Source organism: Neomonachus schauinslandi, unplaced genomic scaffold (genome assembly GCF_002201575.2).
Source record: "Neomonachus schauinslandi unplaced genomic scaffold, ASM220157v2 HiC_scaffold_222, whole genome shotgun sequence".
NCBI classification, from domain to species: domain Eukaryota; kingdom Metazoa; phylum Chordata; class Mammalia; order Carnivora; family Phocidae; genus Neomonachus; species Neomonachus schauinslandi.
The window spans coordinates 10333-23305 of NW_025408923.1; the positions used below are offsets into that span (position 1 = coordinate 10333).

The 12973-nt window shown below is 39.5% G+C and overlaps 1 protein-coding gene across 1 annotated transcript; it reads right to left on the reverse strand.

Annotated features, from left to right (window-relative positions):
* Positions 1-3050: 3050 nt before the first annotated feature.
* LOC110582622 (synaptonemal complex protein 3-like) lies at positions 3051-12754 on the reverse strand. The gene is made up of 10 exons (XM_021692643.2): positions 12631-12754; positions 11810-11879; positions 11599-11633; positions 11381-11439; positions 10940-11007; positions 9890-10060; positions 8918-9017; positions 7038-7136; positions 3233-3337; positions 3051-3104 (listed from the first exon to the last, which is right to left on the reverse strand). The coding sequence occupies exons 1-10, from the start codon at positions 12752-12754 to the stop codon at positions 3051-3053; spliced, it is 885 nt and encodes a 294-aa protein (XP_021548318.2).
* Positions 12755-12973: the final 219 nt, after the last annotated feature.

Consider the following 12973-nt stretch of genomic DNA (forward strand, 5'->3'; position numbering starts at 1 on the left):
TTGTTCTACTTTTTTATAGGTAGCTCACAGGACTAAAAGTGAATGGTATTTTGGAGACTCCGTTTACTGTTTTATGTTTTGACTGGCAGTTTAGTAATTCTGTAGATAGCGTATCTTTCTATGGATAGTAAACAGAAGTAGGCAAATTTCTGCTAAAGGTTTTCATTTCTTATTCGCAGATGTCAGGTAACACTATGAGTAAGGGCCATTCGGTGAGATACCGTTCCCCCCCATCTGACCCGAGTTTTAATTTGATCCAACGGTTCTGCAGCCCCTACGCTGCATAATGAAACAATAAGAAAAGTAATGGAGTAATGAGCATGTACTATAATTATCTGAAGCAGGAGAAAAGCATATTGAACAAAAGCCAGTAAGTCTATATTCCTTAAAAGGAAAAAATACGCCCATGTGAATTAAATACACAGAGAACACACTGGCGTACTTATTTTGCCTCTGTGCCTGGTGGCAAAATTTCTCAAGTGAGGGTCTCCTTAAAAGTTTGAAATATACCACAACTTCTTTATCCATTCATCAGTTGATGGGCCCCTGGACTCTTTCCATAATTTGGCTATTTTTGCTAATGCTGCTACAAACATCGCGGTGCATGTATCCCTTCAGATTACTATTTTTGTATCCTTTGGGTAAATACCTAGTAGAGCAATTGCTGGGTCTCAGGGTAGTTCTATGTTTAACTTTCTGAGGAACCTCCATACTGTTTTCCAGAGTGGCTGCGCCAGTTTGCATTCCCACCAACAGCGTAGGAGGGGCCCCCTTTCTCCGCATCCTCGCCAACCCCTGTTGTTTCCTGTGTTGTTGATTTTGGTCATTCTGACTTGTGTGAGGTGATACCTCATTGTAGTTTTGATCTGTGTTTCCCTGATGATGAGTGATATCGAGCATCTTTTCATGTGTCTGTTGGCCATCTGTATGTCTTCTTTGGGAAAATGTCTATTCGTGTCCTCTGCCCACTTTTAATTGGATTATTTGTTTTTTGGATGTTGCGTTTTATACACACACACACACACACACACACACACACACACACACACAGGAATACTACTCAGCCATAAAAAATGATGAAATCTCTCCATTTGCAACAACGTGGATGGAGCTAGAGAGTACTGTGCTAAGCGAAATCAGTCAGTCAGAGAAAGACAAATACCATATGATTTCACTCGTATGTGGAATTTAAGAAACAAATGAATGTGGAGGGGGTGGGGAAGAGAGGAAAACCAAGAAACAGACTTTTAACTATAGAGAACAAACCGATGGTTACCACAGGGGAGGTGGGCGGGGGGAAATGGGTTGAATAGGTGACGGGCATTAAGGAGGGCACTTGTCAGTGATGAGCACCGGGGGTTGTATGGAAGTGTTGAATCACTAAACTCTACACCTGAAACTAATATTACACTGTATGTTAACTAACTGGAATTTAAACAAAAACCCGAGGGGAAAAAAAAGTTTGAAGTAGTACTTAAGACTTAATGTTTTGGCTTAAGGGGAAAAGCCTTCACCAAAAAAAATACGGTATTTAAGGAGTAAACTGTCCCTTGATGTCAAATATTCACTCATGGCGGAGGACTCCCTTCTTCCTACAGAAGATAAATAAGTTAGAAGTTCGATGGGAGCCTGGGTGGCTCAGATGGTTAAGCCTCTGCCTTCAGCTCAGGTCATGATCCCAGGGTCCTGGGATCGAGTCCCATATCGGCCTCCCTGCCCAGCGGGGAATCTGCTTCTCCCTCTGCCCCTCCCCCTGCTCATGCTCTCTCTCTCTCTCTCTCTCTCTCTCTCTGTATCTCTCTGTCCCAAATGAATAAAAAAAAGAAAGAAAGAAAGAAAGAAAGAAAGAAAGAAAGAAAGAAAGAAAGAAAGAAAGAAAAAGAAAAAATAAGTCAGAAGTTCGAAAAAAAGAGTATGTTTGGGCTTACTTTAAAAACAGGGAAAACCATAAAACAAACAGAAGAGTGGGCTCTAGCGGCCATAATTAAAATATCAAACATACAGAAAAACAGGAGAAAGACAGTCCTCTCCTCCAAACGGGAGTATTTTTGTTGTTGTTGTTGTTGTTCTGAATGATTCATGAAAGGAATTTCAGTAACTTAGAAAGAGAATACATCTAGCCGATTTATTCCAAACTAATTCTCAAACAACTTCATGCTTGTGAAATCAAATGTTTCCAGTTGAAAATTTCACGTGGTTTTGTATGTAAAAAGTGCACCAGAAAAGACAAGGCGTGAGAATTAATTGTTAACGTTTTTAGATGAGCATACAATCAACTTTCCATATACTCACTGAATATCAAACTTGCAAAACAAAACTTTCTAGGTAATTAATCTCTAAAGAGAGGCATGAAATATTTAAACCACAGGTAACCAAGTACATGTATATGTTAATAAAATACTTTTAATCAATGCTAAGGGCAGGTGTCATTTAATAGTGGACCAAAATCAATTAAATGACATTTTAATTTTTTTGGTGGGAATGGCATATTCACAACTCCATGTCTCACAAGTCGACATTTACATATCTTACTCAGTTGTCTTAATGACTTTTAGCAGTTTCATTTATTCTGGGGCACAAACTTAAGTTGCTTTTAATAAATTTTGTACTTCTGTGGAGTAGATTGTACTTCAAATCTTATTTTCATTAGAATTGGTTCTTTAACTTAATGAGTATATGCAAAAGGGTGTATTCTTTCATTATTTCTTTTCTTTCAGAAAGAGCAACGTAACCCTCTATGATTGTACTTTCTATCTTTGGGGACTGGTACAGATTCGCTGAAGCAAACTTAAATGTAAATCATCTTTCTTGCTAAAATTTAATTGACAGTGTTAGGGAGAGAAAGTCACCATTACTACCAAAGGTCTGAACGTTTCCTGCATATAACTTTGGAATTACTGCTACTCACATAACTGTTTAGGTCTCACTTGGGTTTACACAGAAAGAGGGCCTTGCACTCAAACAAGCCAACGAGTAACAAGATGTAATCATTTAAACTAGAATTGTTAGACCACAATTATCAGGTTACTTAGTCCTTTCTTCAAATGTCATCAAAATAACGGAGAATGAAGAGACTTTTGAAAAATTGCCACCTCTTGTTGCTGCTATTAAATGAAAGGAGAGAATATACTTGTTCAATATTTATATAAGGATTATGCATATAACAGCAAATAGACTATTTCAATGTTTAAATCAATCCTTAGTTTTCACCTTTAAATATTACACTACTTACATGTTCCATCATAAGGTGTTTCTGCAACATGGCCATTTCTTTCCTAAGTTCACTCTGTTCACCAGTAAGAAAATTTTCCTGATTCTTCTCTAAGTCTTCCACACTCTAAAACAAAAAGCCTAGTCCAGTTACAAACCACCATTTTTCTTCCTATGTTCAAAACATGCAAAATTAAATTTCAAAAGTACTACAATTTTTTAATAGTCCAGTGATGGCCGTTATCTATTTGAAATAAAAAAAAATTCTAAATCACACACGTAGACAAAAACATTCACTAAGAAAAATTTTAAATATCAGATTCGAGTGAAATATTATTATTATTATTATTTATTATTATTATTATTATTTTAAGTGGGCTCCACTCCCAACACGGGGCTTGAACTCACAACCCTGAGATGAAGACCCGAGCTGAGATCAAGAGTTGGACGCTTAACCGACTGAGCCACCCAGGTGCCCCAAAATAGTCTTATTTTAGGAGACACAATTATAGTACGCTTTGCTCAAACGTCAAGCAGTTAAGGTCGAGGTCAAAATGGACCCCAAAATAGAAAAGGACTGGGAGTCCATATCAACGAATGCTATAATTTTGAAATCCAGTAATAAGCTTTCTAACACCAGGTAATAACACATTTATTGTCAGTAATAGTCAGCGTAACATGATTTCCTTAGAGGGAATAAAATGATCTGCGATGTGACCTCTTCAAGTTATGAAAAACACAACCTACGTTGTAAATTTTGCCATTCATTCAACAAGTGGTGAAATAGTGCATACCGTGTAGAAGGTACCGTGTTGAGTACTGTGGAGGAATTTAAAAATGAATACACAGTCTCTTCCATAGTCCAGTGCCAAGAGCAAACATAAACAGAAATGAGACAAAAATTTTATGATAGTTATAGAAGCACAACTTGTTGCGGCTACATAGCAGAAAAAGGAGATTAATGCCGACACGGTTGGCGAAAGAAAAAGATTTCAATAGGTAAGGATAAGGAAGTTAAAACCACTTCCAGGGGAAGGACATAAGCAAAGCGTGGAAGTAATAGTTAGTTTAGACGAAGCATTTATCAGGAAGGGTGGGATTAAAGACAGGATGTAGCAAATAAAACTAAAAAGGGCATCATGTTATGGTGAATCTTTGAATATCTAAGACTTTAGAAGGGGAAACGACTGACAGGCTTTCAGGAGGGAAGAACAATCTCGTGGGAAGATAGTACCGCAGACCTATGAAGGACGGAGAGATCAGATGAGAGAGCTTAATAGCAGGAGCGAGGGACGATGAGGTCCTCAACTAGGGCTGTGGGAATTCGAAGAAAGCAGTGGGAATTCGAAGAAAGAATTTAAAGTACCATTGCAGAGGTAAGTATCACACAGCCCGACAGTAACTGGAGGGGAAGGGTAAGGAAATGCAGGAGTCAAGGAAAACACTAAATTTCCAACCCTAAGTGGTTACACTGGGCGATAACATTTAGAAGAAATAATTTCTGTTACTTTATGAAACCTCCACACCCATCAATAAAATGGTCTTCACAGAGCATTAGAGCAACACGCTCTCTACTTGGAAACAATTCTAATATAACTATTTTGCATATGTGTAATTCTAAGATTCTTTAAAGAATACTTATTTTGAAATTATATTACTAGTGCTTAAACATTCCAGTTAGTTTAGAAGAGTGACATTTTACCATGTATTTGAACAAGATTGTTTAAAGAACAAATCACATGATCATCTCAAAAGCTGTAGAAAAAGTATTTGACAAAATTCAACACTCTCTCATGATAAAAACTCTCAACAAACTAGGTACTATAGACACATATGACAAGCCCACAGCTAACATACTCAATGGTGAAAAACTCAAAGCTCTTCCTCTAAGATCAGGAATAAGACAAGCTCGCCCAACCTCACTACTCCTACTCAACATAGTACCAGAAGTCCTAGCTGGAACAATTCGGCAATAAAAGGAAATAGAAGACATCCAACCTGGAAAGGAAGAAGCCAAATTGTCTCTGTTCGCAGATAGCGTGATGTCATATGTAGAAAACCCCAAAGACTCCACACACGCAAAAATCCCTGTTCAAACTAATAAATGAATTCAGCAAAGTTGCAAGTTATAAAATCAACATGCAAATGTCAGTTGTATTTCTACACACTAACAATGAGTCACCCAAAAGTGAAATCAAGAAAACAATCCCATTTACAATAGCGTCAAAAAGAGTAAAATACTTAGGAAAAAAAATTAACCAAGGCGGTGAAAGCCTTGTACGCTGAACACCACAAAGCACTGATGAAATTAAAGACAACATACATAAATGGAAAAATTATCCCATGCTCATGGGTTGGAAGACTTAATATTGTTAAAAGGCCCATACCACACAAAGCGATCTACAGATTCAATGTTATCCCCATCAAAACCCCGATGCTATTTTTTATCAGAAATGCCTCTACAAAGCAATCCTACAATTCATGTGGATCCACAAAAGACTGTGAATGGCCAAAGCGATTCCAAGAAAGAACAACAACAACAAGCTGGAGCCATCACACTTCCTGATTTGAAAACTATATTAACAGAGCCACAGTAATAAAAACAGTACGGTTCTAGCATAAAGACAGATGTATAGACCAATGGAACAGAACAGTGAGCCCGGAAATAAACTTCCACATATACAGTGAACTGATTTTTTTTTTTTTTAAGATTTTATGTATTTATTTGACAGAGAGAGAGTTAGCGATAGCGAGAGCAGGAACACCAGCAGGGGGGAGTGAGAGAGGGAGAAGCAGGCTTCCCGCCGAGCAGGGAGCCTGATGCGGGGCTCGATCCCAGGACCCTGGGATCATGACCTGAGCCGAAGGCAGACCCTTAACGGCTGAGCCACCCAGGCGCCCCCAGTCAACTGATTTTTGATGAGGGGGCCAAGGATACAAAATGGGGAAAAGATAGTGTCTTCAACGAATGAAGCTGGGAAAACTTTATGGTCCCCATGCAAAAGAGCAAAAGAGGGTGGGTAGGGCTCATGTTAAGTGTTCTTAGGACATTAAAAACAACAACGACAACAGCACTCTGACCAAAAACAGAAGGGGAATGTACAGGATTCCATCCACTCCCAAACGAGTATATAGCCGTGTGAAGAAGAGGTCCGTGTCACTGAGGATGATTCTCGCTAACGTGGAAATACGACTGAAGGTAATCTCAATTCACAAGCTTATAGTCTTACTCTGGCTTTTTTCATTCTCCTATATATCTGTGCTGTCTCTCGCAACTGTAAGTTGGCATATAAAGCCACTTTTAGTCACTTTAATAATTCTGCAAGCAAATACGCCATAAAATACTTATAAAATGCAATTGAAAATAAAATTGGCTACTTGCTGTTTAAGAAACAATGGCGGCACAAAGAAAAGTAAATGACATCGAGAAATGATTTAAAGACTTCCTACTTTCAAACTATGTATTCATCACTACTCTCCTAAGAAAGGCGGACTCTGGAACAAAGAACCATGATTAAATTGTTAATAAAGGATCAGTTTCGTGCACGATATGCATATTTCTTGGTAAAATTCCCAATCTACCAGTCCCTGTTTTGAGTAACACCCACAAAACCGTGAATGAATCTGAAAAGTAGGAGTACATTTAGCATTTATGTTAAATCAGAACAATGAATGCAAAATGGAAAATGCCTAATTAATTTTAATTGATTTTAGAGGCATAACCAAAATGTTTTTAACATGTATTAAGAAGGAAGAACAACTATTTTCTACTTCCATATACATATTACATTTTATGAGAATACACTGTGTTACCAAATTCAACGGACCTTCAAGAATTGCTCATACAACCCTTTAATTGCTTGCATTCTCTGGCTCTGAACCGTTCTAGAGTGTTGCAAAACCTTTTGTTGCTGTCGAAATATATTCTACAAATATAAAAGAAAAAAAAAAAAGCTGTGATGACCATTTGGGTAAAATTTAAAACTTAACAACAACAACAAAAATCTAGATTAAACTTGAATCGTTTTTTAAGTAAGTATTTTTTTAGTATCTTCTCTTTTATCAAATATCGTGACCTAGTTTACATCGTTTGTGTTTACCAGTAACATACAAAAACACCACAATGGTCTTGTCTGCTGGTCACTAAGTAGGAAATTTCCTTTCTTAACAATATTCAAAACATGTATCTTATTCTTGTTGATTTCAAAATCCACACACATGATCCTTCCAATAATCCTTCCATGATCTTCCTGTTCCTCCACCAGTGATCTTGTTCTATCCCTACTTAGCCACTCACTTTCAGAGTCATACCTTAGATTTTGTCAGCCCGATAACTGAAACATTTACATGACGTTACTAATAGCAAAGACTTATAGAGGAACTATGTACAGATACTGTTCTGAACCATTTCAAATAAGCTTATTATAGAGGAGCTCATTTAAATCCTAAAAACAAAAACAAAAACAAAAAACCTGTAAGTACTCTCATTATACTCCCTTTCATAGGTGAGGAAACTGAGGCTCAGAGAAAAGCAATTTGTCCATGGTTTCACAGCTAGCAATTAGAAAATCAGAACTGGATCCCAAACATTATCGTCCCAGTGTCCAGGCTCTTGACCACTGTACTACACTGTCTGTCCACTTTGCCCAACATTCCACCTCTACGTCCCTGCGTTTGTGGCTCGCTCCCTTTCATACTACAGCCCAGTACCCTAGCAGGATCCGACACCCACTGAATGGAACAGTTTTCATCGTCCCCTGTCTCCACCCTCTGTCCTCATTTTCCCCCCTTCCAGCTAAATCCGTGGCCAATGGTTATACCTACACCCTTGTTTATATACTTCGCCCCCTTCTCACTCTGTCGAGGTGCACGGCTAACCTCAGCCCAACCCTGGGAAATCCAGCTCTCCCGCGGCTCAGACACAGCCACAACCATGAGTACTAGTCTCATATAAATTTGTGATTGCTACGACACCAACCCACATTGGACCGGAATGTTGCTTGGCAATGATATTTCCCTTGTCCATTCACTGGCCCACTCTCAGGAAACAGTTCCAGGCCTCCTCCTCTGCCCTCAGAAAGCAACATCTCCTCCACCATCCTTACTCCTAAATGTGATACAGGCCTGTCCGTTAAGAGCGAACCATGCCCTGAACTCAACGGCTCGTTCAGGAATGAGCAAACGATTGAAACTAGATTGTTGATAGCAGTCCAGGGGACTTTTCTGCCAGACCTATGGAGAAAGGTTATCTCCGTACACTGGGGTTACTAACCTGGTAGTGAATCTAGGATTGTAAGGTGCTATCATGCTGACCCCGTGGAGAGGGCCTACTAGGAGATGGAGACAGAGCCCAGACGGCACTGCCTAAGCAACTGTTACCCGGACTCATTCAGCTGTACCTGGCACAAAACTCCCTTTGACTTCTTCAGATAAACCAAGGCATCCCTCTTTTGTACTTTGGCAAACGTCTGTCCCTCGGAACTGCAGGAATCCCAACCGAGAGAGGAAGTAAAGACCAAGGGCTTTTGTGAGTAGGATGTGCGCCTGTGCCTCTCTGATTTTTCCGAGATCGGGGCCCACACACGTAGCCAGCAATGGAAACAGGACTCTGGCTCAAATCTACAGGTCTGAGGTGCGGCCAGGCTCACCATTCCTACTTGAGACTCGGTTACAATAGATTAATTATAAAGCTAAGCCTGATACCAACAGCTAGTTTTTCCTCTTCTTCCTTGGCTTTCTGCACATCTATATCCCACTCTTGAAGCAAAGTTAGAAACTGCTGACAGTATTCGTGATAAAGCTTCTGCCTGTAAAACATAATAATGAATAGGGTCATACCTTATATTGTTAAGAGAAAAGCAAACCCATTCAAAACCAAATTGACTGGACATAAATGTCCTATAAAGGGAGAAGGGGATGATCACAGCTGAAATTTTCTGATGGAAAATAGCAAAATAAAGCCGATGGCTTACTCTCACTGCTAACTGTCACTCACCGCTAACTGTCTTAAGAGGGATGCTCTCCCGTATGCCTTCGCTCTTGAAAACTAAGGAAGATTTATTGCATTATAAGTTTTCCCAAAAAATGCATTTTATCTACAAGGGGTTTTGTTTTTATTTTTTCATTTTCATCCGTTTGCTGAATAACATATAGGTTGTGGAATGATAAATAGGTTCAATGAGGGTATCGTATTCACTTATATAACGTAACTCTCCCAAACAGTAATATTTCACTTTTTACCCACTGTGGCACAATAAAGATTTTGTACAAAAGAACAGTGAACCCAATAGGGATACATTTTAAAAATATTCAAGTATAAGATTAATCTTTTCTGCATAATTGAATACAGCTAACTATCGTAAGACACTTGCCTCTTATTCAGCTCGCATACTCCAAGAATGAATATAATTTTTTCTTATACTAAGAAAGCTCAATTACAATTTGAAAGGAGAAAAAAGGGGTTATCTTTATTGGCCTCTAGATAATACATCTCTTTCCAATTAAGCTGTGAACTTACAGGACTAAAGGAACTATTTGCTGAGATACAAATCAAGCCAAACGTATTTTTCAATAGAGACTCCGACAGATAGAGGATGACAGCATTATTCTGAATTAATCTGTAACCACAAATACTAAGAAATTGCACACAGCTTCTGGCTCCAAAAACCAACAACGTTACCTTTGCTCTTCCTGGGTTTTCCAAACACGCTCAATTTTCTGGTTAATGTTTTTGACAGAAGCTCTGGTATCCATCATGCATCTTTTCCTCTTTTCATAAAGAAGCTTTCTAATGTCACCTATATTAAACATACACTTATTGACACTTAATGCTGAAAATCCTCTTTTGCAGCTTATTCAAGACAACATAGGCAATACTGGTTCAGCAGCACTGGAAAGAAAATTAGCATTTTTTTAAAAGGCCTCACATCAGAAATCAAGATTATTCGCTTCTTTTTTTTCACCTGTGAAATCTTTCAGTTACTAATATCTGAATCCTAATTTTTTGTTGTTGTTGTTTTTGCCTGCACACACCTTTTATTTAACTTATCCTGGAAAAGAGCTAATAAACGAAAGTTACTACCTCCTAAAATGTGTGAAATAAAAATGGGGGGGGGGGTTTCCTCAATGACAGTCTTTTAATTTTCTCATGAAAAGACAGTTGTACAGGCTGGTCTTTAATAAATTTATAAAATATCCTCCAAATCAAAGGACTCATTGAGATGGATTCTTGTTAAAAGTCGATATATAAAACACACTTTATCATTCTGTTTTAAAAGTGTCCAAAAGGGATACAAATAAATAAATGAAAAGAGAAGAAAGGTGTGTGTGTGTGTGTGTGTGTGTGTGTGTGTGTTAATTTAGTCAATGAGGATTTTAAGTATATTTGAGTTAAAAGACCGTGGAGAGTTGAAGGAAATAAAAGAATTTATTCAAAAACACTTCCTAAATACGTTTTTTAGTAAACAAATGGAGTTTTTCTTACAGCATTTTTAAAAAGCAGCTTTGCAATTAGTAAAATTTTTAATATTTCAAAAAACGCTTTCCTAAGCATTTGACTGTATGTTCTGCATCGGACATCAATAGCTGTTTTCCAGGGACCAGGAAAAGGCGCACTGTTACACAACCACTTTATATATCCAGTTTGCCACGTAGAATAATCAATTTATGAGACAGCTCACACACCGAGAACCTTGACACCGCCAAACAGAGCAAAGCTTTCAATACATACCTGCTTGTATGACTGATCCATATAGAGGACTCAAAAATTGACTCGGACTCTTTACTAAGAGTCTTGCCCTGTAACCCGGTTAATGTTTAAGTGACATCTGACAGAACAGCTGAAAACTTTTAGGTTTATTGGTTCTGATCACACGTTGCTAGCATGCTGGCAAAGTGGTCTTTAGTTTTCCACTGCACAGTCTATTAGTGTAAAAGCATCATGACAAAGACTTATTTTACAGGCTTCAATTTAAACTTCTGCACCAAAGAAAATAAATAGAAAAGTCAAGGGAAATAACTACAATGAGAAAATTAAAAATTGATATTAAAAACTGATGTATCACTCACTCTGGGACACGAAGTGGAAGAGAGATTATTTCGTGCAAATTCTTCTGATATCCCCACAGTCCAACAAATGTACCCATGTATAAAATAAAAGCATCACTCTTACCTCACCACTGGCAGCCCCAGTCTCTGCACATCCACAGTAGAAAGGGGAACTAAGGAAATCTATGAAGCCAAATCACGCTAAATACTTAAGGAAAATCCTGTATCTGAGAACAAGGCATTAAATAACAGTGTTGTAGCCCACTGATTAACATTTCTTGTTAATGTGTGTTCTATGGCTCAAAACAACTTACTTTCGCTGAAATAGCTCCTAAATCTTACCTTCAAATCTTTCCAACATGTTCTGCAATTCATTCCTGTAAAGAAATGACATTAGGTATTTAATGAAGGGTACCTAAAACGGCACGCATGTTTTGGATGAAATATGTCATGCCAAGGGCTTCACATACGTCACATACTTGTTACCTGAGCCAACCTTTATTTTTCTTAAAGTACCTTATGGGTCAAGGGAAAATTACTTTAAACGCGTTACCCCACATCTGCCAGAAATGTTCCTGCTGGAGGACTTCTTCCCCCGTAGTATTCAGTTAGTGGACTGTTTCCTGCGTGGAAATAAAAGCGGAAAACATTTTAAAATGAAGTATGGTGGTGGGCACTAAGGAGGGCACGTGATGTGATGAGCACTGGCTGTTATACGCAACTAAGGAATCACTGAACATTCTGTCACAAACTAATGATGTACTGCATGTTGGCTAATTGCATTTAACTCTAAAACAATAAAATGAAGTATGGCATTTTGATCAGTTTTCAGGGAGCAATACCTTCACCGTGGAGTTTTTTAGGCCTCCGTCTCGCAAACAAAAGTTTTTTTAAGGCAGACCCAGGAAAGGAAGCATGCATGTGCAAGGCCAGATGAAACTAGATCAGGGACCAGGACCATGCGATGGAGACGGTGTTACAAGCCCTTCAAGGTTAATGCCAGAGTACATCACCCAGCAGGTGTGAGATATTTTGGAAAGAAGGACTGCGGGGGAGCAGAAGAGCTGCTATCTAAGCCTCGGTAATCCTGGTTTGGGACAGGAGGATCAAGTGGGCAACCTCTGGTACGTGGAACTGCTTTACACACACACACACACACACACACACACACAACACACACACACCACACGCAGAGACAGACAGACAGACACACAGAGAGACAGAACAGACGCACAGAGACAGACAGACACACACACACACACACACACACGAGGATTTTACTGTTTACAACGCTGAGGACTCCAAAGCGGTGACCTGCCCCGCGTGCGGCATCAACAAGCGCTGTATCTGCAAAAGGTGTCAGATAGGCAGTACCTTCAGCCTCTGGCCCCCTCAGCTCTCTTCTCTCTTGTCTCCCAAAGTCATAGGCTGCCGTACCCTGAGCCACCACCGGGGCCTTCGCAGCTCTGCCCAGGCGCTTCCTGCCAGCCGGCGCCATCCCGAGGAGGTGTCTTCTGAGCTCTCCTGCACGCTGTGAGCACAAACACGCGTTAAGGAAATGGGGGGACACGGTCAGTGAGCGATGCCAGGCAAGGGTCCTCTGCGCGGATCAGAGAGTGTGTGTCCTCGTGTCTCTTGTTGGACCAGGAGGGGACAAAGACGATGGGGACGGTGGACCCCTCCCTCCCCCCGTCGCCCGCCCCCCGCCCCCCGGCTC

What these genes read in the sequence shown, in the direction of transcription:
- LOC110582622 (XM_021692643.2), bottom strand. Translation starts at nt 12,754, where the DNA reads ATGGCGCCGGCTGGCAGGAAGCGCCTGGGCAGAGCTGCGAAGGCCCCG. An exon ending in AAGAAGAGGAAAAACTAGCT is followed by an intron (nt 7,137 to 8,917) that starts GTTGGTATCAGG and finishes TTATATTTGTAG; the next exon opens with AATATATTTCGACAGCAACA. An exon ending in AACACCTTATGATGGAACAT is followed by an intron (nt 3,105 to 3,232) that starts GTAAGTAGTGTA and finishes TTCATTTAATAG; the next exon opens with CAGCAACAAGAGGTGGCAAT.